General features: G+C 30.1%; 3 protein-coding genes across 3 annotated transcripts; 2 read left to right on the top strand and 1 right to left on the bottom strand.

The window, feature by feature from the left end:
* The first annotated feature begins 62 nt into the window (after nt 1-62).
* LOC103486663 (uncharacterized) lies at nt 63-3,166 on the top strand. Its single transcript, XM_008444678.3, has 3 exons — nt 63-527; nt 611-732; nt 2,972-3,166. Exons 1-3 carry the CDS (start codon nt 236-238, stop codon nt 3,032-3,034), a joined length of 477 nt encoding a protein of 158 aa, XP_008442900.1. The 5' UTR covers nt 63-235; the 3' UTR covers nt 3,035-3,166.
* A 1,095-nt stretch (nt 3,167-4,261) lies between these two features.
* LOC103486665 (cytokinin riboside 5'-monophosphate phosphoribohydrolase LOG7) lies at nt 4,262-8,449 on the bottom strand. Its single transcript, XM_051084112.1, has 7 exons — nt 8,199-8,449; nt 7,248-7,345; nt 6,448-6,478; nt 6,244-6,343; nt 6,091-6,161; nt 5,074-5,217; nt 4,262-4,723 (listed from the first exon to the last, which is right to left on the bottom strand). Exons 1-7 carry the CDS (start codon nt 8,304-8,306, stop codon nt 4,628-4,630), a joined length of 648 nt encoding a protein of 215 aa, XP_050940069.1. The 5' UTR covers nt 8,307-8,449; the 3' UTR covers nt 4,262-4,627.
* A 12,963-nt stretch (nt 8,450-21,412) lies between these two features.
* Nucleotides 21,413-23,277, top strand: LOC103486666 (probable aspartyl protease At4g16563). Its single transcript, XM_008444680.3, has one exon. The coding sequence runs from the start codon at nt 21,607-21,609 to the stop codon at nt 22,972-22,974; it is 1,368 nt and encodes a 455-aa protein (XP_008442902.2). The 5' UTR covers nt 21,413-21,606; the 3' UTR covers nt 22,975-23,277.
* The last annotated feature ends 954 nt before the right edge of the window (nt 23,278-24,231 follow it).

The following is a 24,231-nucleotide window of genomic DNA, read 5'->3' as shown; positions in this document are numbered from 1 at the left end:
GGTAAAGATTAACGTAAGAAGAAATCAAATCATTTAACTACAGGATAATTTACTAATTTACATTTCATTTCATCACTTCCTATGAAAATTACAGCGGCAAAAAATCTCTTGCTCTCTCTCTCTTTTAGTACTTTTCTAATCAAAGAAAAGAGCAGCGAAGGAAAAAAGGGCGGCTTTTCTAATCTTAACCACAAAAGTTTGCCAAAAAAGCCGAATCCTCATCCTCAAAATCACGATGCGGCTACAGGCGCCATTTCTCCGCCACAACATCGTCTCACCTCCATCTTTATCATTAACAGCCGCCACCTTCTTCACTGCACCTCCTCCAATATCGAAGTTCCGACCGCCGGAGACGCCATCCAGTTTGCGATTGATAATGAGGACACCGAGGCGGAAACTCAATGTTTCGGCAACGCTGGTTCCAGATCAACGGCCGCTGGATCTGACGGAGGAGAACGTGAAACAGGCACTTGGGGAAGCTCGTGTGGAGCTAGCGCAGATATTCGACGACTCCGTCGGCATTACAGGTTTGAGAATTTAATTTGTTCATCAGTGTAGGATTTTAGGGTATTGAAGTGGGATATGAAATTGAGGGAAGAAAGCGATTCAGGAGTGGTGGAATTGGCTGAATTGGACGGACCATTTGTCAAAATTAGTCTGAAAGGTCGATTTTGGCATAAGCGTTCAACAGTCGTAGCTCGGGTCGGCAATTATTTGAAGAACAGAATCCCCGTAAGTCTCACTCTTTCTCACAATTTTTTTTTTAAAGAAGAAACATTTTTATCTACAATATATTTGGAATGCATTTTTGTTTAATTTAAAAAGTCAATCATTTTGAAAAAAGAGAAATAAGAGTGTCACCGATAATATTTCAAGAATGATTATGTTTGGAAGAATAATAAACTCTTCCCTTCTCTTTTGCATAGAGAACAACTTCCACCTAAAATAAGATTGCTTGGTATTGCCAAACATTTTTTTCATCAACACTTCTTGGTTCGAGAGCAAAATTTCCAACCCAAACCCATTGAAAGTTGATTTACCCAATCTTGTATTAAAAGAATGGACTGCATGAACTTCTTATGCACTCCACGAATAAGATACTGACAGAAACGAGCATCGGTCTAATAGTAATAGGCCCTCTTTTATTCACTTCTGATATTACATTACATAAAGTTTTAGTTTTCAAAAAATATTCTGAAACTGAAATATTACCCTTGAGTTTTTCTAGCAACACTGTTCTCTAAATGTTGCAATCATTGTGTCCTTTTGAGTGAACTACCCTTAATTTTAATTGTCTCCTACACTTTCTATAGAGAGTTCTCATTACGAACACGCTCGATAACTCCTTAACCATTCATTTCCTCTATGTCTCAACATTCTCCGTAGTATGTTTTGTAATCGAATCGTCGTCGGAAACAAGATCTCACAAATCTTGTCCTCGAAGAAAAACTTCCATGCATAGCCTCCAATTATAGCTATATAATTATCACCGGTGAAGTTTATCTACACAAATAATGTTTTCATAGTTCATTTCCAATGAATATTTAATCTCAAACACAAAACAAAAGATTTGAACAGTTTGATACCATGTAACCCAAAACAACAAACGAAGAGAACGAAAATTGGAAACAAGAGAAAATATTGTACGGAAGATCGAGTGCTTCAATATTCCAAGTATTTACTGCACTAACCTCAAAAATCTTCTTTAATCAATACACTAAGCCAGTTGGCCATTACTCCTTAATAGAATCACTGCCTTCAACAAAAGCTAGCAACAAAGATCAAACTAAGAATAACTCCATCACTTACTAATTAAGTTTGCACTACAGATCTATGGATTAATGGTTTCTTATTGGGTTGGGCTTCGTCATTTTCTTGTTGGCATGACTAATCACACTTAGAAGGTTGACTTGACACATTAATCAAACTAGCATAGTTGTATGAGAAATTTGAAAAATGTATACAATTTGTCTAACTTGCATGGACTATTTTGACTTGACCACTCTCATTTACCAGATCATTAAAATAATAATGTTTATACTTAATATGAACTTTACTAGAATCAAAATCAAAAGTTGAAAGACATAACTAAATAACTGAATGTATACACCGATCAAAGTTTTTAGACTAATTGTTTCATTTAACTTTAAAAATGAATCAATAAGTCAATTCAATGTATATTGGCATATATATATATATATGATACTTCCAATTGTAGTAGAGTAAGTTACATTTAACGATCGACATATCAATTTTTTGTTAGGAGTTGGTGGCTTTATCATGGGTCAAAGCTGCCTTTGCCAAGAGTGTCCTAATAGATTGAATCTTTCAAGTACAATTTCTTAGGTTTAAAAAAATCAACCTAACTTTATCTCTAATTTATCTTTATTTTGAATTTTCATAATATCTGTTTAGCTCCTTAAATTTTAAAAAGATATCCCCATTTTAACACCCAAATTTCAAAATGTCTATTTTAATTTCATAGTCTTTGTTATTATTTTGTTTCTTCATAAGTCTTATCTAAAATTACTTGGCCAATATCCCTGTTCTTATTTATTTATTTATTTATTTGTTTTTGAAATTAAGGACCAAAATCAAATGTTTTGAAAATTGAAAGATGTAATAAAAATAAAACGAAATTTCAGTTCCAGCATAAGATTTAAACAATTTCTTATCTTCGTTTCACATGATCATGTGAAATGATTTTTTCCTCCTACTTTTAGATACTTTTATGCCTAGACTCTTGTCTCGTGTTCTTCTCTAAATGTTGAGAGGCTTAAAGAATAATATTATGATCACAATTTTGATCGAGGTAAAAAAAGAAAAAGAGGAGTAACATATGAATTGATATCGAACTAAAGATTTTGATTTTTGAATATGTGTTTGATTAGCTTTTTTTTGTGTATAGTTTTTAATTTGGTTAAATAGTTGGATTGCATGTATGAATAGTTAATATAATTTGTTGATGCAGGAGATTTTGGAAGTTGAAATCGAAGATGAGAGTCAATTGGATGATAGTCCTGCAAGCTTTTAATTAAAACCCCATTTCTCTACTGTAGCTATGTACTTTTTGACAAGAATTATGTAGATGCACACAACCTGATTTGTCTTCTTAATTATTTGATTGAAACCTACCTATAGAAATCATCTATTATTTCTATTTAAATCCTGTTTTTGTCCTTAATGTTTTAGCTTATTAGGATTCCATTATATCAAGATTCCGTTAACTCTTTTTACAAAATGATGAGATGATTGCTTCTATATGTTTTGTAATTTTAAATTTTCTCAAACATTTCAAAACTACAAAAGATTGGGGTCTAACCATAATCTCTTAGAAGAAAAAGAATAGATAATGAAATGAATCTTGGAATTTCTTTACCAAGTACATAAATATAAAGTATAAAGTATTATCTATGCCTTTTTTTTCTTTTAAGAAAAAAGCATATTTTTTCTTTTAAGATTTATAAATATATATATATATATATATATATATATATATATATATATATATATATTTATAAATCTTTGTTTTTGAGTTTATCATTCAAAACTGAAAAGGGGAAGGAATGACTGAGCCGAGAAGAAGTTGTATTTGTTTTGATTGCTTAGCAGTACACAATCTATGATGGAATGGAATTAATGCAAAAATTTATAAATGTTTATTGAAACATTAATGATTAAACATGTGCCTCACATGCCCACACCTACCATTCATTACTTGAAAGTCAAATCCATACAAAGTGTCTAATTTTATTCCTTTTAAGAGTATTTCTTTATAAATAAATAAATAATGAAAATGGCATCTTTATTATAAAAATTAAATGTAGGATATATACCACTGACTAAATTGACACCATAAATGCTTCCAAAGTTGGAATGGAACGTCATTTCGATCTATCCCTACAGTCCATTCAACTTCACTATGTATCTAGGCCATATTAAATGTTCATCTTGTAGTACCATTTAATCTTTGTTTTACTCTCTTTAACTGTTCAATTTTTTCCTCCCTCAATAAATCACAAGTATCTTTACTTTTTTTCAGAGGAAAATCCTCTCTAACTTACACCTAAGTAGTACAAGTGCAATGACTCTTTTTATTGTGGAGTCGTCAAAAACTTCTGATCTAACTTTGATAGTTTAAGCGTTACAACGATCCAAGAGGCGATTGGATTTTGTCCCATGTTTTCTTTGAACTGCCGTTGCAATATTTTAATTAACACCAACATCGAGTGAAAAAAGAAAAAGAGAGAGAGAGAGAGAGAGAGAGAAGTCTTTTCTATTTCCATTTTCCTTTTCTTTTCACTTCCAACACGTATACATAAAATGGCCAAAATGCCCACAAAAATAAAAAATAAGAAACTTGAAAACCTAAAATCCCATAAGGAAATTAAAGAGAATGAAAAAGAAAGAAAGAAGAAGAAGAAGAAGAAGATAGTTCCCTGTGTTGGAAGTTGCTGCCCTATGGCCTATGCAAAGATCACATGCTTTGCTCATATATATATATATATATATATATATATATATATATATATGATATTTATATATTTATATAAAAATATTATATACCCCAAAGAAAACGACAAAACAACACCTTCTTTTTTCAATCCAAAGACTTTGCATCCACGAATTACGTGGCAATCTCTGATTCGGCCACGTAACTTCTCCTTTCAACATCTTCCCACACCAACTGTGACGTTATCTCATCGTACTCCGGTACGTATTCCTGTCGTAATTACCACAAAAGAAAACACATAAAAACTCTTAATCTCCATTATTTAGGGGGCCAATTTCTATTTAATTAAATTATTGTGTGCCAGTTTGACGTAATTAGAATATAATTAAAAGCCCCCAAACACCAACTAAGACGTACCCAAAGGGATTAATATAATTTTAATTAAACAAGTGGGACAACTGCCCATTTCCGTAGAAATGGGAAAGTGTAGGGGTTGGTTACCCTTACCCTTAACTAAGGGCTATAATGTGTTAAGTTGGCTTTTGAATTAGAGACATAGTGCCCTTAAAAAGTAAATTTATAATGATTTAATTTGAAAAAAAGAATAAACAAAAAAGAACCTCAAGTTGTCTGACTAAAGCCTTGGCAGTTGGAGCAGACACAATAATACGACGTGCAGTTGGAGAAACAAAGCCTTCATCAACTGCCTTATCAATGAAACATAGCAACGAATTGTAATATCCATCCACATTCAACAATCCCACCTGCAATTTGTTTAATCCTTATATTAATTCTCTTCTTAATTAACAAAAAGAAAAAAAAAAAAAAAAAGAATCAAACACCTTCCTTTGACCACCAATTTGATCTAGTTCTTTTTTTTTTTTTTTTTTGAAAGTCCAACAAATATACATAATTGTGTTATGATTAGGGGGGACTTTGGATTGGAAATCTTTTAAGCTTGAAATCTTTCCCATGTGAAATGGGAGTAAGAAATCACATGTTTTGATTCTCTATTCCAATGGATATTGTTATATTGACCTATGGGTTATGATAACGGCTTGACCCGTTATATCTATTTTCGAACCAATCGATATTGACTCAACCAAGTACCCAACAATTATATTTTTGTTGTTGTGATTGCGGTCAAAGGTTTGGATTATATACTTTTAGAAAATGGAATATTTAGGAGGAAAAGATATTCTTTTCTTGTTTCTCAAGTTAATAGTAAATGGGTGTTGAAAGAATGGGAGTTTTTTTTCTCTTATTTTGGTGTGTTCTTTCCAAAAGACATGGGAAAGGAAACCATAAGGCTAATAATCATAGAATTATAAAATAGAGGACCAAACAAGAACATGGATATCATGTGAAAGAGCCATTATGATTTCAACAATTTGCAAACACAAACAATGGATTTCTTTTTTTTTAAAAAAAAAGAACCATTATGCCTTGAACACGACATGTCATCTACAGATGAGACCAAATGTTTCAATTGTCTGCCAATGTGATGAAAATTTTCAAGAGTTTTAATGTAGCAAATTGAAAGTATATGTTCACACACACACACACACACAAAAAAAAAAAAAAAAAAAGTGAATACAAAAGGTGAAGAAATTAAATTAGATTATTTTAGTACTCACTGGCTTGCGATGAATTCCAAGTTGTGCCCATGTAATTACTTCAAGAAGCTCTTCAAGAGTCCCATATCCTCCTATGAAATTTAATTTGTAAACAAAGTTAATCAACTTTATGTTATTGATATGGTAGAATGTTGAATCAGAAGTGTTTTGTACCAGGTAAAGCTATGAAAGCATCGGCTTGTCGAGCCATTTCGGCCTTCCTTTGGTGCATATCCGACACCGGTTTAACTTCTCCAACGGTCTCTCCAGTTATCTAAACGTATTGAAATTTATAAACTCATTATAAGCCATTATATATTCCTTCAAAACAAAGGGAAAAAAAATGCTAAAAACGTAAACTTGTGTCTAACTGCATACCTCCACAGGCATTAGGGTTCTTGGAATTATTCTGAAAAAACAAACAAAAATTATAAATAAATAAATAAAAAGAAACACAAGGTTAATCAATAATTATTTGATGAACTTTCATAGAAATGTTGGAAATAATATTCAAATTGACTACATAAAGCTCAAAAGCCATAAATGCCTCGATGTTCTACAAATAATAATGAAATAAAACTGTCGGCTTCCAGAAAAGAGAGAAAAAAAAAACACGAGCTTTTATGTCCCCAACAAATGGAGGGGACAACATAAATCCAATAGACACTCCTCGTGATGAATGCAATAACCCAACATTCGAACCCCAAAGGTATGGCTTTCGAGTGCAATTCTTGAAAACTCCCCATCTTTTTTCAGACAAGGAACTTAAGCTGTAAATTAATTGGTCTCAAATGGTAAACTAAAATACTTTTGACTTTTACCACATTTACCATTCATTACGAAAAAGAGAGAGTTTTTTTTTAAAAAAAATTGAACTTTATGATAAAAGGTCAAAAGCTACACCAAAGCTAATTGAGTTCGTTTGAGAAGCAAAGTACCCAAAAAATAAAATAAAATAAAGTTCATGTTCATCATCATAATCAATGATGTCTTGTGTTTTATTTTTCCCTGTTGAGTAAAACAATTGTGAGGCTGAACATTCAATCTCCGTCTTTAGAAAATGACGGTTATTGTTGAGTTCTGCTAATTTTAACAATCGAGTCAAATCAATAAAAGTTTTGAAATTTCATGAAATGATGAAAAAATTAATGGGGGCAAGAGAGAATTATTAAACAAACCCTAGAACATGGCGCCCGCCATCATGAACAGCCTGAGAAACAAGACCCATCAATCCCACGCTCCCACCTCCATAAACAAGATCAATCCTTCTTTCCACCTACAACGATTGAAAGATTCAAACACATGATCAAATAATCAACACGTGTCATACTTGAATAATTATTAAACAAGAAGAAGAAGAAAAAGGAAATGGAAAAAGTTCTGATTTTTTTAAAATTATGAAATGGGGAATTAGAAAATTAAACTGATCAACCGAGCCATTAATTATGAGAAAAATGGGGCAGTGTGAAGAAAAGATGTGTAAGTTTAGTTAGAAAACCACGCTTATTCAAACTCTCATCATGTCAAGCAAGCACGTCTGGTTTTTAATTTCCTAGTTGAATATATATTTATTCAAAAACCCTTCCACTTATTCTAATTTACCATTTTTTTTTTGCAAAATTGAAGGGAAAAAAAAAAAAGAGAGATGTTCAAATATTTCGATAAATAAAACTTCTTTAGATCATGCAAGAAGGCTGCTTAACTGACAGGCAGATTACAGCTCAATTCTCACTGTCTTTCTCTCTCTCATAAACCCTATTCCATCACCTTCCAAACAGGAAGGTCTCAAAGCTTAAGCTGATGAGTTAGGATAAAAGTATTTATTCGAAAATACAAAGAAGGAGAAGAGTTTTAGAAGAGGGAAAGGAATTAAAGAAGAAAAAAGCTCCATTTGCGCATTAATAGAGAGGAATATTAAGAGAAAAGACTTTATGTCCAAATATGGTTGAATTTGCTTCCTAAAGTCAATAAATGATACTTGGGTATAAAAAATATGGAATTTTTTGAAATGGGTATTGAAAAAAAATGCAAAACCCATTAGAGAATGAACATGGATGAACATAAAAAGCCATGAAATTTGGATCTTAGTTAACTTCCATGGATTTTTGAGAGAGAGAGAGAGAAATTACCAGTTCTTGACCAAGTTCAATAGCTGCAGACTGGTAGCTAGGCTTTTTCCCAGAACTGCTTCCACAAAACACACAAATTCTCTTGAATCTGGACTTTGTCTCTTCCATTTTCTTTTTGTTGTTGTTTTAAATTTGGTATAGAAAAATGAGTGATGTTGTTGAAGAAAAGAAAGAGAAAAGAGAAAGGGAAGAGGGAGGTTTGAGAATGAAATCAAAGTGAGTATCTTCTTAATTCTTTATATAAACACCAAAACTCTCTCCTCACCCACGTTCACTTGGGGGGGGGAGGGTGTAGAAAGCACTCTATTTTTCTAAGAAAGTTGAAATTTTAATTTATTTATTTTGTTGCCAAAAATAAAAGTTGAAAGAAACGGCATAATTTTTGTTCTTTTCTGAAAATTTAAACAGAGTTACTCTTTTTTTAAAAAAAAAAAAAATAATAAAATAGTGTGGAAAGTCGAAAGAGGAAAAATTGGAGATAAACTCTTTTTTATTATTTTATTTTTTTTCTTTTGGTTTCTTATTTTATAAATTTTCTTTTTTAAAAAAGAAAAAAAAAAATTGGTCTTTGATTACGAATGTGTTGACGCTATCTACTACGCGTGGACCCATAAATCTGGTTGAATAGAAAAATGACACGTGGATGTGGTTTGGTTTTTATAATATCATAAGCTGGGTCCCACGTCAGTCAAAATATTTAAAGAATTACGTAGCCTCATGTGATTTTAGTTTGTTGATAATATTAATTAGCATGAGGAAAATTACTTTTATATGATAATTATAGTTGGTCAAATTACAACATTTTTTGTGATTATATCCTTTCCTCTCCAGGATAACGTTTTTGGCACACCTATTATCAATTAACAAAATTTCATCCCATCTTTATCATTCTCCATCTTATTATAAGATTATTTTATCTTTACATATATATGAATTATTTTAGACGACAACTATTGATTTACCTATCTTATACTTCATTTCACCCTACTTAACTCTTGTAATCTCGTTGTTGAGCTCAAAGATGAATGGAGATATCAAAAATAGAGTTCTACAAGGGGGTAACAAGAGACTTTACCCATTTTAAGTTTAGTCTTGCTTTTCTAAAGCTTCTTTGATGATATTGACACTTAAAAATGAGCTACCAATCATTTATTGATGTAATTGTGGACAAGTAATGATGGAATTTTTAATCATTAGGTTTTCTTTTCACATTTCACCAAATTCTAATAGAATTGAAATACTATAACTGCTCATAAAACATACAAATTATAGGTAGACAATCCATTTATATTACCCTCGTATACTTAAAAATTGTTCTCTTGTAAATTTATAAACTTTCAAAATTTGTGTTAATAAATCTTTTAACTTTTTATATTATGTCTAATAAATTTTCAATTAAAAGTTTATGAACTTATTTTTATTTTAAGTTTTAGAAGCCTTCATGAAAAGTTTCCTAAACTAAACTTGTAAATTCGAATTTCTAATCTCTTGAATGATATTTACTTATTTGAACTAAACATAATATAATAATCCTTCTCTTCCAATGTCGATTAGTTTTAGATTTTAAATTTTTCCTTATAATTTCTAATTGTGTTTACGTTAGATTTAAAGGTATATAAAGTGAAGGTTGAACTTGATTTTTCAGAATTAACCTATTAATTTAAGAACGTTTTAAATTGACACCAATTTATTGAATCTTTTCCTGACATTACAAACAAAATCTAAAACGGCACTATGTAAAAATCAAATTGAAATTTGAAAAAAGAAATCCAAAGAAAATTGAGCCATAACTTTTGGGTTTGATAGTCAATTAAATTGATTTGATGAATATTTGGTATTCAAAACTTTATTTGTTTGAGATAATTGTTCAAACCAAATGAGTCATTCTTTCACGATTATTTTGAAACTTGCACCCATAGATTTAGGAATATATCAAAACAAATCTCTTTTCCTTCCACATGACCTAAATTTTTATGGGCAAGGTTGGTTTCATAATGATTTTGTTCAATATATATATACACACACCAGTTATATAATTTATTATTAAATAATTTTCATTCATTTTGTTATCTATGGCTCAAAACTATTTAAAGGTACTTTTCAAACATCTTCTTCCTACTTTTTAAAAATTGAATTGAAAAAAGAGGTTCGTGAATAACATGTTCAATTAAAAAAAAAAAAACTATAAAAAAACCTTTAAATCGTTATAAAATATTCTTTCGTGTTATTTGCTTCTTTTAAAGTCTAGAAGAAAAAAAAAACTAAAATTTAAGACCAATATCTCCTCTATGTTATATAAATATATATGAAATATATACACAAAATAAAATGAGTAGCTTCTTCTCAGGACTATCTCTAACTTGCTTTTTATAATTTCACTGTAATATCATATAAGTATGTACCATCCATATGTATTATATAAGAATATTATTTTTTTTGTTTAACTTAAAATAAGTGGCATGTTTGGTTTGAAGATGGGGGATATGATCTCTCCCAAGGCCATTATTAAATATTTGTGTAAGTAAGACTTTTGTGTTAAGAACAGATAAACTAATTGATTATTAAACTCTTCATTGTATATAATATAATACAATAATACTATGTGTTGCCTTTTAGTTCAATTCTTTATTATATTGTAATTGCATACGTATTTTAACCCATTGGTTAGGTTTGACCGTGTTGCCTACGTGTGAATAAGGTTGCTTTCCCAAGCCCTCCAATGGAAAATATTCATAATTATTATGTTTTGCACTTTTTATGACTATTAAAAAGAGAGAAAAAAAAAAGAGTAAACTAATTCATGCTTCCCAGATCTCCATCAATCTCCACTAATTAAGTCTTTTCTTTTGTGATTAGCCAATCAAAATGTAAACTTTTTTTAAAAAATTATTTGACTAAATATTTACTGAGTTTTTATATATTATTATTGTATGTTCATATATATATATATAGATATAGATATTAAAAATATTGATTAGATGTATTTTAGATAAGAAAATAAATAAAAAATAGATGTTTATTTATATTCATAGAGATGTAATTGTTCCGTGTGGATAATAGTGTGTATACAAAAATAAATATATGGATTTGTTTTTATGGGTCGTTGAAGAAGTGAAGTTGATGTTTGGCTAATAAGACTTCAGATTTTTGTTTAGGTTTGGAGGTTGAAAAGTGTATTGAGAATTTGGAATTTGAAAGTTGGTAGGATCTTTAATTTCTTTTGAATACCATACAAATTTATTTTTAATTTAATATCAAGATTCCTTTAATGTTCTTTTTAAAAGATTGGGTATGCTCTTTCAAGAATATGTCCAATGTCTCAGGTAGGATATGTGTACAATTGATTTTAAAATCAAAATTAACAAAAAATTTTTTAGAAAATATATCAAAATTTCAAATTTATCCCCCAACTTCTATTCATGTCTATTAATAATATTAATGGATCGAAGTCTATAAAATTTTGTAAATATTTTTGCCATTTATAATAATTTAATATTTCATTTTATACTTTTAAATTTAAATTTTCACATTCAATTTTAACAAAGGCATTTGCAAAAATAGCAAAAAAAAAATTATGATAATAAAAACCCTCGCTGCATTTCTTAAATTACTTATATCGACGAAAATAGAAATTTTTATTTATTTGAAATTCGATTCATTTTTACCTCATTTCATGAAAATAAAATTTAGAAGAATATTTTAAACGTTTTTTTTCAATAAATGTTGAATGATACTCAAGAAAATTGATCGAACAAGAAACTAGATACAAACGAGTTCCTTTTGTTTAATACTTTCTTCTACGTTTTTCTTTATTCATCATTTCTTTTTAATTTTACAATGAAATTTACTAATTTTTCTTTTGTAAATTAAAAAAAAAAGTAAGTAGATCTAATAGAGATGGAATGTCAAACATGATGTCACAACAATGTATAAGATAGTTATGAAAACATGTTGAAAAATAATGATAGAAAAATTGATGACCCAGTTTGATGCAAAATCACGTAAGTGAGGGGGACAGTGTACCAGGTGGAACAAAACTTTATTACATATAAAAAGTTTAACCATTACAACGAAAGTGGTTATCTAATAGACTCCCTCTTTAGTAACTTATGTATATCTTTCATTTCAACGTTTCAACTTAGGCCTTCCTAAGCTTGAGCTCCCCTCACATTCAATATATTCAGGCTCCTCCAATGTAATGTATTTGACACGTCGTCCAATGTAATGCTCAATTTTTCCTTTAATAAACTATTGCTTTTAATAAAAGTTTCTGGAGGGCTATTGTGCAGAAGCAATAGACCACCAGACTTAGAGTTATCACAGACTTTTGCTTGCTTCTCTTTCACTCAACCTTCACTTATGTGTTTTTTCTATCATGCAACATGAAAGAGAAACAAAAAAAAAGAGAGAAGGACAAAACAAACCCCTTTCACCGATTCATCTTCTTTATTTCGTGAGTGTTGGGGAAATTCGTCAATGGCGATTTTTCAAAGAAATTGAGCAGAAGAATACAAGGTATTTATAATGGATCAGCTATATAAGCCTACATACACTGTGTGAAGCAAACTATCGAGCATTTTATTTCAAATTCTTCAAGAATACAGATAGCATTTCATATGAGTCTTCCTTTTCTTTTTCTCTTACATTTTCCTCATCTAAGATTCTCTATTTATAACTTCTTTACAAGGTAGTTACATAGAAGTTGAGAGAAAGGACTTCTAACTAATTAATAGATTTCTACTTTGCTTTTATTGTAGGGTTAACAGAGTTGTCGAGCTTGGTTAATTTCTGATGTACTGTTACCAAGAGGTTGAACTGTACCTAGAAGGTAAATAAAATTCACTCCCTCTTTAATATAAACATAGCTCACCAACACAGTTAAAAATCTCTCCCTTGTTGCCTTTATAAAAATTAGCCAACAAAATTAAAACAGTAACATAACATAAAATATTAATAGTAGGTTGGGGTTAGGAAGTCACAAAAAAACACACATCGTAATCATTATACCTATGTCTGCTTGAATTCCGCATTTTGATTGATTGATGTGTTTTAAAATCAAACTCTTAAGTAATTGAAATATAAAAAAGAAATAATAAAGAAAATTCTCCATAAAGCTTTTTTCTTGTAGCCTTGTATGAAGGAAACTCATATCTCTTCTCCGACACTTCCATTATGAATGGATATGCGGTGCGGTGCGGCTCTTCACCCCCTAAATTTCCCAACTTTTTCTTTTCTTTTTTAAAATACAATTATAGGTTTAGTGTTGTAAATAAAATTTCGATGAACAAAGCTGTGACAGACACATCGCCACTATTTTCTTCCCTCATCACGTCCATTAATTAGGTCAATTCTGAAGGCTGCCTAAACTTTATATAAACTCATCACCCATCAACTTAACCCACCTTACCTCATACCACTTCACTCATCTACGTTAATTTTAATTTTATACCGACACACCTTACATATATTTAAAAGATATATGACTTATTTTTCTTATTCATAATTAATTTTAGGATAAAGTTTCAATAAGGTTTTACTGAATGAGACCATTTTAAAATTGAGTATCGAAAGAAACGGTATATGACTTTTCATTTTGGGTTACATCACTTCAGTTTCATGAGTTGTATTAATTCTTTTCATTAAAAAAATATGTTCTTTCAAATATTAACCCCATTTGAAAAGAGATATAATTAATTATTCAAATGTTACTACGAAAATTGCATTTTGAGTTTTGTCATTAAACACTACTTGTCTCCCTTTTCATAAATTCTTTAAAGTTTAATTTATAATTCTAAACAACAGAATTAATTGAATTTTGTGAATGAAGTGTTGCATTTATAAGAAAAATAATTTGTTCTATCTTGTAAATTATTCTTGAAACTTGTATACCAAAGTAAAATTATGTTTCAAGAAAAAAAAATGAAAATTCTTTAGACTCAGATTTACTCATGTATACACAATGATATTATTCCTATCACATATTAAGGAATTGAGTGGAAACTTCCTTTTATTGATAGAACACATTAATTGACCTTGATTCCATCTCGATCAATCTTTATATTAACCAAAACCTAGAGAAGCCAAGTAGTCAAATTTCGTATTCACTTCAATCCATATCAGCAATGAGGCAAATCTATTAATCAAACTAGACAATTTTAGCTTAGTTAACAAGCTTTCACCAACCAACACTTTCTTAGTGATCAACTCTAATTTGGAATGTATCGGATGTCAAATTATTTGAGATCAAGAAGTTTAATGAAGCATCCCAATCCCCTCCACTAATAATGCAATCATTTGTTCAACTTTTCCAATTAGGTTAAACTTGTCCAATATCCACAAACTTTAACCATTCAATCGAAACTCATACGAATCATATGCATATATATACGTACGTTGGATTCTACTTTTACTCGTATCAATTTAAATTATAATTAAGAAATTATCTATAAATGATGTCAAGTACTTTTGACAGAATTAGTACACATTATGTAATATGTATTAACTATATATGTTCAAATTGAAGTAATACAGTAGTATTATATATGGACATCACATATGACCTTCCCCATTAAATTTTCAACGTTTTCAAAAGTAATTACTATAATAACGACAGTGAAACCAATTTAGCCATCTTAAATATTTGGAAACGTTTTTCATATACACGACGTTCTGATTTATATGATGAGTAAAGTTCACACAAATGTAATTATAGAATAATTATACTCGAGTGTAAATTGGTGGTTGACAAAGAGGACAAATAATATATGGGACTTTTCAATTTTCTTCCGTGGCAATTTTGTCGTCATACAAACTCGAATTGAATATATAAAAGATGCGACAAAAAGTGAAAATGTTTGTTTAATATTACAATGTGATTTAAAGTCAAGCTATATGAAGACAGAACATATATATTTTGAGTGTAACAAAATAAGAAAAGTGGGCTTGTTAAAGGTGAAACATATACTAAATGATAATTCATTTAAAAATATAGAATTGCTGGAAACATGAAAGAAAAAAAAAAGTCTCACATCAACATCAATTAGAAGTGAGAGGCGGCGATACTTTTTTGCAACTCAATAAACCGAACCAAAACACAAGAGTTTAAGAGCACAGCATGCTCTAGTAGAGGCTCAAGAGCAATGGTTTGAAAACCTAACTTGTATACATTTTATGTGTTATTTACGATTTTAGACCGAGTATCATAAAAAAACCTCAATAATTCTATTCGCATCTTCGATTCTATATTATACGAATGTTTCTCAAATAATAAAATTTGTTTATCCCTTGATCCTTACTATCAGTGAAATATGTAAAAATATTTAGCCATGACAGTAGTATGTGTGAGCACATTTAATGGAGAGCGGCGGAAAATTGAGAAAGGAAAATACACACAGAACGCACACGTGTGGAATCTGACAGACAGGCCGCCGGCTGGCAGGTTGAGTCCCTATAATCACAACCCTCCGATTAGACAGTAGAGAAACTGGGGCTCCCTCTGTCTCATATTATTATTGTTCTTGTCTCTTCTTTTTTCTTTTCTTTTTTGCTTTCTTGGGGTAGGGGTGGGGGGTTTGAGCTCAAAGTCTCTACTTGCTTTTGTTTGGATTTGCAGACAAAGTAGAAAGAAGATCTTCTCATTCAAGATTCATCACTAGATTTTCTTTTTTTTTTTCTGTCATATCTTTTGAAGATATCAATTGTATTTAGTAATATCGATACGTTTACACCCGATTCTATAGAGCAAATACTACACACGTGAAGGTCTTGACAAAATGTCTGAAAAATAAATTGAAGAAAGATTTCGTTGTTGGAAAAAGGCAAAGAAGACGATCAACTTTGTGGTTTTGATTTTATGCCGGTCTAAATTTAAAACACTTCTGGCTTAGATTAATATGAAGCGAAGCTAAATAAGATACAAATGTTTTTGACATCTATATTTGATCAGTATCCACGTTGATATCAACACATGTTTTGTAATTGATATTTGATCAATCAACATAACTATCGCTATCAGTCGTTGAAATGCGATAAATTTGAATTTGCATCAATTTGGATTTGCAATATTGAAATCTGACAATTTAAGGACCAATTTCTAGTTATTTCTAGGTGAAGTGAAAAGTTTTGATTTTTTCCTCTAAACACATCTTACGTGTTTAAAAGATATTTAGCTCTCCACTATGTATAAATAAGCCCTACTGTTTATTGATTTTTAATATACAAACCAATTAAATTAAACCTATATATATAGCATAGTGTCATGAAATCAAAAAATAAAGAAAATAAAAAGCATACAGCAATAATAGAAAATCAGGTGAGCTATTAGCTGAATATATATATATATTTTGTAGTTTGGATACGAATATCTAATATATATTAATATTTTGTTAGCTGAATATTAGGTGAGCTATTAGCTCAATCAATCTTGCCTTCTTGAAGTACAATTTTAAGTCTGATTTGAAGAGGAGTGGTTATTATAAATGAATTTTGATGGCCAATAAATTTTTTCTACAAAGTACATCAAAAGAATCTACTAGTATAATACAATTAATAGAAGATTAGATATAACCCATCATCTTATTCATGGTTTATAAATTTAAAAAACTTAAAAAAGAATACTATATTTAAATTATTTTTTAACAGGAAAAGAACAACAACTATTCACAGCTTTTTCCTAAAGAAGTTTAAATTTATATTTAAAGTTTAGATCTATTAAATCCTTTTTTAAGGTTGAGAGACAGTTGAAGTTATTTAAAGTTATTTGGGCCATGTATAAAAGTGTATTTATTGGGCCAATCCTTGAGGGCCTTGAGGTCTGAGCCCGTACAACAAGTCCATATGCAACGGATAAGGTTATTGGACATTCGGTCCACAGATTCCTGTAAGGCAAAAGATATGATAGAAATTATTGTTGAATATATTTATTATATCTTTGTAACACATTCTCAACGTCTGTGCGTATATTTCCATAAACATTCTTATTCCTCATCCTCTCCTAAGTTTTTCGTTGGATTTTTTCTCTCAATATTCTCTATTGTTTTCTCTAATTCTTTTCAATCTCAAATGTATTACCTCTTTCTTTTAAATAATAATTCTCAAATGTAAAGCTTTTTTAAGTAATTTCATGGATCTAAAACTACTTTTAAAATATACTAAAATCATTATATGAAAATCACTTGCTTATAAATTTGATTTTGTTCAAAATCAACCTGTTGTGCATATTTTAATTTCTTTTTTAGAAACGTGCAAGGGAAAAATTAAATAAAATTTTTAATTTCATTTTAGTCTCTAAATCTCTTCGTAGTTGAAGTATCAAAATGTTCATTTTAGTCAATGTACTTTCAAGTTTGTAGTATTTCTTTCAATCATTAAAATTTAAAAGGGGCTTTTGCATAAATAGCAAAAGAATTTATTAAAATAGAGTTAGTGTAACTACATTTTTTAATTGCAAAAGTAGTAAATTTTAAAACATATAACATCTGATAGCCCTCTGATAACCTTATGATAACCGTCTGATAGCCATTATATTTATCATATTTGTAATACGTAAAAAAAATGTCAATACAATTTTTCAATTTAAAAAATAACTATAGAAGGGGGTTGAAAGCGTGGTAGAAGAAAATTTAAAAGTTGAAGATTCCGGTGTAGATTTAATCCAAAATGAAAATTTGAATGGCATTTCTTTTTCTTTCCTTTCATCATCGCATCTCGTACATATATGTATATATATTCATGTTTGATTTGAAATAAATAAAGTGGTTGGTCACAAATTTCAAAATTGATTTAGATAAATCACAAATTAAATGGATCAACAACTCAAAGGTGGTTGAAACAAAAAAAAAAAAAGGATATAAGTTTGGACTTTAATTGAAAAAAGAAAAAACTAGACTTTCATCTCAAACCTTACCTTACCAATTCTTATCCAAATTGCAAATAATGTCTACATTTTGTCTCAATCTCATAATTCCAATAGAGAGAGAGAAAAAAAAAAAAGAATGACCAACGTAAATATCTTGTTTCATTCGTTGTTGGAGAACTTTGATCGAAACATTAAACTATAATTACATGGTATGTATCATCCCTCCATGATATATACACATATTAATCTCGACAGTATTTATATATAAAACAAAACGCATACTTCCTAAATAAATAATGAAGGCTTTCTATAATTTAATTTATTTTAGTTTTTTCATATATATACTCTGACTTCGTTAGGTGAAGACATCAATTTTTTATAACTCCAAATCATGGTATATAACTTTCTTTAGATTCATTATTAGTAGAGGAAGTTGAGTGATACATATGCTAAGTATATCGAACTTTTACTAGAACGACATAATATTTAACAATTAGAAAATTTGAATAATGTAAAAATGTTTTTTTTTTTTCCATCGTTTGAAAGTCAAAGTTGAAGGTATGAAAATGAAATGAATGACAACTTTCATTGTAACAGTACCTAAGATCTGGTAAAGCTCCAATAATGTTCCTCTTTTTCAGTGCCAAAAAACATGTTTTTATACATTAAAATAAAAGTAATTTAATTATGCATTCTTCGTAGGGAAGCATCGAACTTATTCATCCTCTACATACATAACCCACAAAAAAAAAAAAGGGAAATTCTTTCATCATAAAGTGTATGTCCTTTCATGATCAGAAAAAGGAGATATATGAATATTTGAGTAGGAAAAGTTGGAAAAAGAATAGAGAAAAAGTAAAGATAATTTAATAACTGTTTAGAAAACTAAAAGGGTGGTGGTATGAAGTATGAAGTAAATAAAAGAGAGATATAAAATGAGTGAATTAGGGAATTAAGTAAATAAATGAATGATGTTGTTATGTTGATTAAAAATGCAAAAGGTAAGTGGTAGTTAAAAAGTGTCACACACCTTATCTTTCTCATACCAAAGTAGTGGTTGGTTGTTATTTATTTATTCCATCCCAATATATACTTTGTAAGGAGAGAGTAAAGGAAGGAAACCTTCTTAAGGAAGAACCCATTCCTTTGCGCAATGAAGGGACAAAATAAAAAAAAAAAAAAAAAAAAAAAAGGGCCAAAGAGGGGGTAACATATAAAATTGAGTAAAAGAATGTTCTTTGTTTTTTTTTTTTTTTGAAGCTATATATTCCAAATTCAACACCCAAACTTTAGAATATGTTTAATAAAGTTTTTCTTTCTTTCCTTTTTTTTTTTTTTTCAATTTCAATGTTTATTGTTTTTAGTTTTCTCATTTTAAATGAAAAATGAATAAAAAATAGCAATATGTTTACTAATAGTTTATAGATTCATGTTGTTTCTTTTTTATTGAAAAAATAATCTAGTAATTAAAGAGGAAAGAAAGAGAGAGGATAAAAAATACTACAAAATACGATCTTTATAAATAAAGTCGTTGGATTTGAAAATTTAGGAACTCAAGTATAACCTAAATAAAATTTTAAGGGGAAGTGAGTAATTTTTCCTCTAAAATTTTATATTATATATATAGATGATTGTTTTGCATTTTATAAATAAAAATATTTTTTTAAGAAGGATAAAATGAAACCTTTTTCTTTAAAAGTTTTTTTAAAAAACTTTTTCTCCAAAATTTAGAATTTAGATATTGCATAATTTGATTGTCTTTATATCCATTTTAAATTTGTGAATTTTTCCTTAAAACCAAAAATTAATTAACTTTTTAAACTTGTTAAATCCTTCCATTATAATTTATTGAACTTCAAAATGTTGGAAGATTTGAGCTAAGTTCACTTTTTTTTTTTCTAACAAATTCGTTACAAAAGTTTTAGGATGGATAGAAATGTACGTTAACACACGTTACTTAACTCTTGTTTTAAAAAATAAATTACTTTTAAAGTGTTTCATGTAGTTTTAACAAAATATGTTTAAAAAATTACGTTCATAAATTATATTTATTATTTTTACAAAAACGTTAAAAAAAAGTATTAGATACGCTTGAGAACATATTTAATAACATTCACGTTTATTGTTTATTGTTTTCATTTCTTATTTTTAAGAAACAGATGTGTTTAATAGTAATTTCTGTTTCTCTATTTTTAAAATTGGAAAAAGGTAATCCTATTTTTATTGACTCAAGAAAGATAGTTGGCTCCCTAGGAATTTCAAGTTCATTCCTTATCCTGCCGTTTACAACTCTTATATTTAGAAATAACCCGACTCAAGAAAATAAGAAAACAAAGGTAAAGACTTGAAAATGAGGTCTTGATCCGTGAACTATTTTTCAGGAACCCTTATTTAATTTCCTTTACTTTATGTCCTAAGATTTCTTGATGACTCATCGGCGGGGAAACGTACTTGTATTCACTTTTCTAAAAGTTTTGTTATTTTTTATTTCTTAATTTGTTTTTTTCTTATTAATTTCTTATATGAACGTATTTAATATTTCTTGTTTTTTTATTAATCTCTCTATAAATGTTTAATATTTTAAATTTGTTTTTATTTTGTTCTTCTCTTAATATTTCATAATTATATGTTCATTTAATTTTGAATTTTAAATTGTCAATATTTTAGATAAATGTTCTGTTTGATCTCTAAATTTTAAATCTAATTTTAAAATTTATTTACTATTTAGCTATATCTGTTTTATATTTTATATTTATTAAGTTTTTATATTAGATTTTTAAAAAAATTGAAAAATTTTACAAACTATTTAACGTTTCATATAAAAAACGATTAAAAAAATAAAATTATATTTGGTTAAATGTTCTACTTTTAAAAAAATTTATTTTATTATTTATATATTTAATTTAATCTTGAATTTTAATATGAACAATATTTAATTTATATATTATTTTTATGTCCCAAATTAAAAAATAGTGAATATGTATTTAAATATTTTATAAATTTTAAAATTTCAAAATTGGGTATATGTATTTTTATATGTTATTTTAAATTTTTATTCTTAGTATTATAGAAAATAGTTAGGATTTTACATGTATATTTTCTTATAAGATAATCATTGAGATGAAATTAGAGTTATTGTTAACAAAAGAAGAAAGGAGAAAGGAAAATAGTAAACAAAAAATGACTCATATACTACTAGCTAGACAATGACCGATGAAAACCATAGCATGTTCATCACTCCCAAGTTCCAACGGCCGAAAAGAGCCCTTATGTCTTGTATCATGTGACCGTGACCGTGACCGTGAAAGTTCTTACGAAAGTGTTCTCCACGTGGCTCACCTTCATTTGTAACTATTTTCTCTTCTCTAAAACCGCAGCTCTGCTTCCAGCTCACCGCTTTGTCCCTTCTTCCTCTCCATTTATATTTCTATTCTTCATTTCTCAACCCCTTCTCATCAACACAACTCCACATTCCCTTCATACCTTTCCAATCCAATCCAATCCAATCCATAATAATATTACACCATTACCTTTACAATCCAATCTTCTTCCATGGCTTCTCCTTCCCCTCTCTCTTTCTTCTACATTCTCCTCTTCTCCTCTCTTTCCGCCATTTCCAACTCTAATCCCATCACCCTCCCTCTCAACTCTTCTCCCCACCTTTCTTCTTCAGATCCACTCCAAGCTCTCACTTTCCTCGCCTCTGCTTCCAAGAACAGAGCCCACCGTATCAAAACCCCCAAATCCAACTCTGTTTCCAAGTCCCCTCTCTCCCCCCATAGCTATGGAGCTTACTCTACTCCACTCAGCTTTGGTACTCCGCAACAGACTCTGCATTTGATCTTCGATACGGGTAGTAGCCTCGTTTGGTTCCCTTGTACTTCCCGATATCTCTGTACTGAATGTTCCTTCCCCAAAATAGATCCAACCGGAATCCCCAGATTTGTCCCCAAATTGTCTTCCTCTTCTAAGCTTGTCGGTTGCCAGAATCCCAAATGTGCCTGGATTTTTGGTCCAGATGTCAAATCTCAGTGCCGGAGTTGTAACCCCAAAACAGAGAACTGTACCCAAACTTGCCCTGCTTACGTTGTTCAATATGGTTCCGGTTCCACGGCTGGGCTTTTGCTATCAGAAACCCTTGATTTTCCTAATAAAAAAATCCCTAATTTTGTTGTTGGGTGTTCGTTTTTGTCGATCCATCAGCCCTCTGGAATCGCCGGATTTGGCCGAGGATCTGAATCGCTCCCCTCGCAAATGGGTCTCAAGAAATTCGCTTACTGCCTTGCGTCTCGGAAATTCGACGACTCGGCGCATTCCGGCCAGCTGATTTTAGATTCATCCGGCGTGAAGACCAGCGGCCTTACCTACACGTCATTCCGGCAGAACCCTTCTGTTTCTAACCATGCTTATAAAGAATACTATTACTTAAACATACGGAAAATCATTGTCGGAAACCAGGCTGTGAAGGTTCCATACAAGTATCTAGTGCCGGGCCCCGACGGGAACGGCGGATCTATCATCGATTCCGGCTCAACCTTCACGTTTATGGACAAACCAGTCTTGGATGTGGTGGCGCAAGAGTTCGAGAAGCAATTGGCAAATCGGACGAGAGCCACCGATGTGGAAACTCTCACTGGATTACGTCCGTGTTTCGACATTTCGAAGGAGAAATCGGTAGAGTTTCCGGAGTTGATTTTCCAATTTAAAGGTGGAGCGAAATGGGCTCTGCCGTTGAATAACTATTTCGCTTTAGTCAGTAGCTCCGGCGTGGCATGTTTGACAGTAGTAACGCATAACACGGAGGACGGCGGCGGTGGTGGGCCGTCTGTGATTTTAGGGGCTTTCCAGCAGCAGAATTTCTATGTGGAATACGACTTGGTGAATGAAAGATTGGGATTTCGGAAACAGACTTGCACTTAGAAACGATGTCGTGTTGATGTATTTATGTTTATGTTTTCTAACTTTGGGTATTTGGTTGGTCAGTGGCCGGTTAAGTTACCGGTCGGAGCTACAGCGGTGGTTTCAATTTGACAGCGGCGGCGTTCAGATGAAATTCAAAATCAATTTTTTTTCTTCTTCACTTTCTTGTAATAATTATTCGTTGCTGTTGTAATGATATATCTCATATTTCATAATTTGAAGAAAGAAAAAGAATGTTAAAAAGTAATAGACGGTACCTATAAGTAAACCTTTTTTCAAATTTCATCATTATATATTTACACATATTGCAATTTTACATTCATCCATCCCCATGAATGAAGAAAGAAATAGCCGTTATTCTCTTCCTTCTCTCATTTTCATGGTTTATTTTGAATTTTGAGTATCAAATCCATTTTGTTTAATGTCAACCATCATAAATTATCTTAACATAGTCTTCTCTCTCTCTCTCTCTCTCTCTCTCTCTCTCTCTCTTTTCTTTTTTTTTTTTCCCTTTATTTATTTATTTTTTTGTTTGAAGAGACTGTCTTACATTTTTTTTTTTAAATTATAAGAGTTGACTATTATGACTATGTGAATGCCTTCGTTGAATTTCTGTGTACTTTTTACCCTAAGGTTGAGTACATTTATGATTGGTCTATAACTTTTTTTCAATAATAATTTAAGGAGTTTTATTAATCAAATTTTGAGAGTTATATTTAGAGGTCACTTTGTGGACAAATATAACTTTTGTTATTCTTCTAAAAAAGAATGAAAAATCAAACTTAAAATGAATTTAAAAAGGCAAGTAAAATATAATGTAATGAAAGACGATAATATTTAAATTGGTATACTCCAGATTAAGTTAACTGTAATGAGAAGAAGACGAGGTGTAATGCAAAGAAAGGGGAAGAAGAAGAAGAAGAAGAAGAAGAAGAAGAAGAAGAAGAAGAAGAAGAAGAAGAAGAAGAAGAAGAAGATATGAATAATGAAAGGAAAAAGGGATGGTTTTGGTGTATTAAATAAAAAAGGGAGAAAATTAAAGTGGGGGTGGTTGATAATGAAGGTTGTGGGAAGATAACATGTGATCGATTATGAAATTAAATGCTAACAAGAAAATTTGAGTCACACCCACATGGTTGTGGGTAATGGAAACTTGTCTCTTTTTTAATTTCTCTCTTTGGCCTTTTCTTTTCTTAGTGCCCTTCTCTTCATTTCTTTCTCTTTAAAAGAAATAACTTCATTATCAATAAAACAATC

Source organism: Cucumis melo, chromosome 4, assembly GCF_025177605.1.
Source record: "Cucumis melo cultivar AY chromosome 4, USDA_Cmelo_AY_1.0, whole genome shotgun sequence".
NCBI classification, from domain to species: domain Eukaryota; kingdom Viridiplantae; phylum Streptophyta; class Magnoliopsida; order Cucurbitales; family Cucurbitaceae; genus Cucumis; species Cucumis melo.
The sequence above is the reverse complement of the archived record's forward strand: the minus strand, read 5'-3'. Positions and strand labels throughout refer to the sequence as shown.

What these genes read in the sequence shown, in the direction of transcription:
- LOC103486666 (XM_008444680.3), top strand. Translation starts at nt 21,607, where the DNA reads ATGGCTTCTCCTTCCCCTCTCTCTTTCTTCTACATTCTCCTCTTCTCC.
- LOC103486665 (XM_051084112.1), bottom strand. Translation starts at nt 8,306, where the DNA reads ATGGAAGAGACAAAGTCCAGATTCAAGAGAATTTGTGTGTTTTGTGGA. An exon ending in TTGGAATTCATCGCAAGCCA is followed by an intron (nt 5,218 to 6,090) that starts GTGAGTACTAAA and finishes AACAAATTGCAG; the next exon opens with GTGGGATTGTTGAATGTGGA. An exon ending in CTTTAGTCAGACAACTTGAG is followed by an intron (nt 4,724 to 5,073) that starts GTTCTTTTTTGT and finishes TAATTACGACAG; the next exon opens with GAATACGTACCGGAGTACGA.
- LOC103486663 (XM_008444678.3), top strand. Translation starts at nt 236, where the DNA reads ATGCGGCTACAGGCGCCATTTCTCCGCCACAACATCGTCTCACCTCCA. An exon ending in CGACTCCGTCGGCATTACAG is followed by an intron (nt 528 to 610) that starts GTTTGAGAATTT and finishes AAAGCGATTCAG; the next exon opens with GAGTGGTGGAATTGGCTGAA. An exon ending in ATTTGAAGAACAGAATCCCC is followed by an intron (nt 733 to 2,971) that starts GTAAGTCTCACT and finishes TTGTTGATGCAG; the next exon opens with GAGATTTTGGAAGTTGAAAT.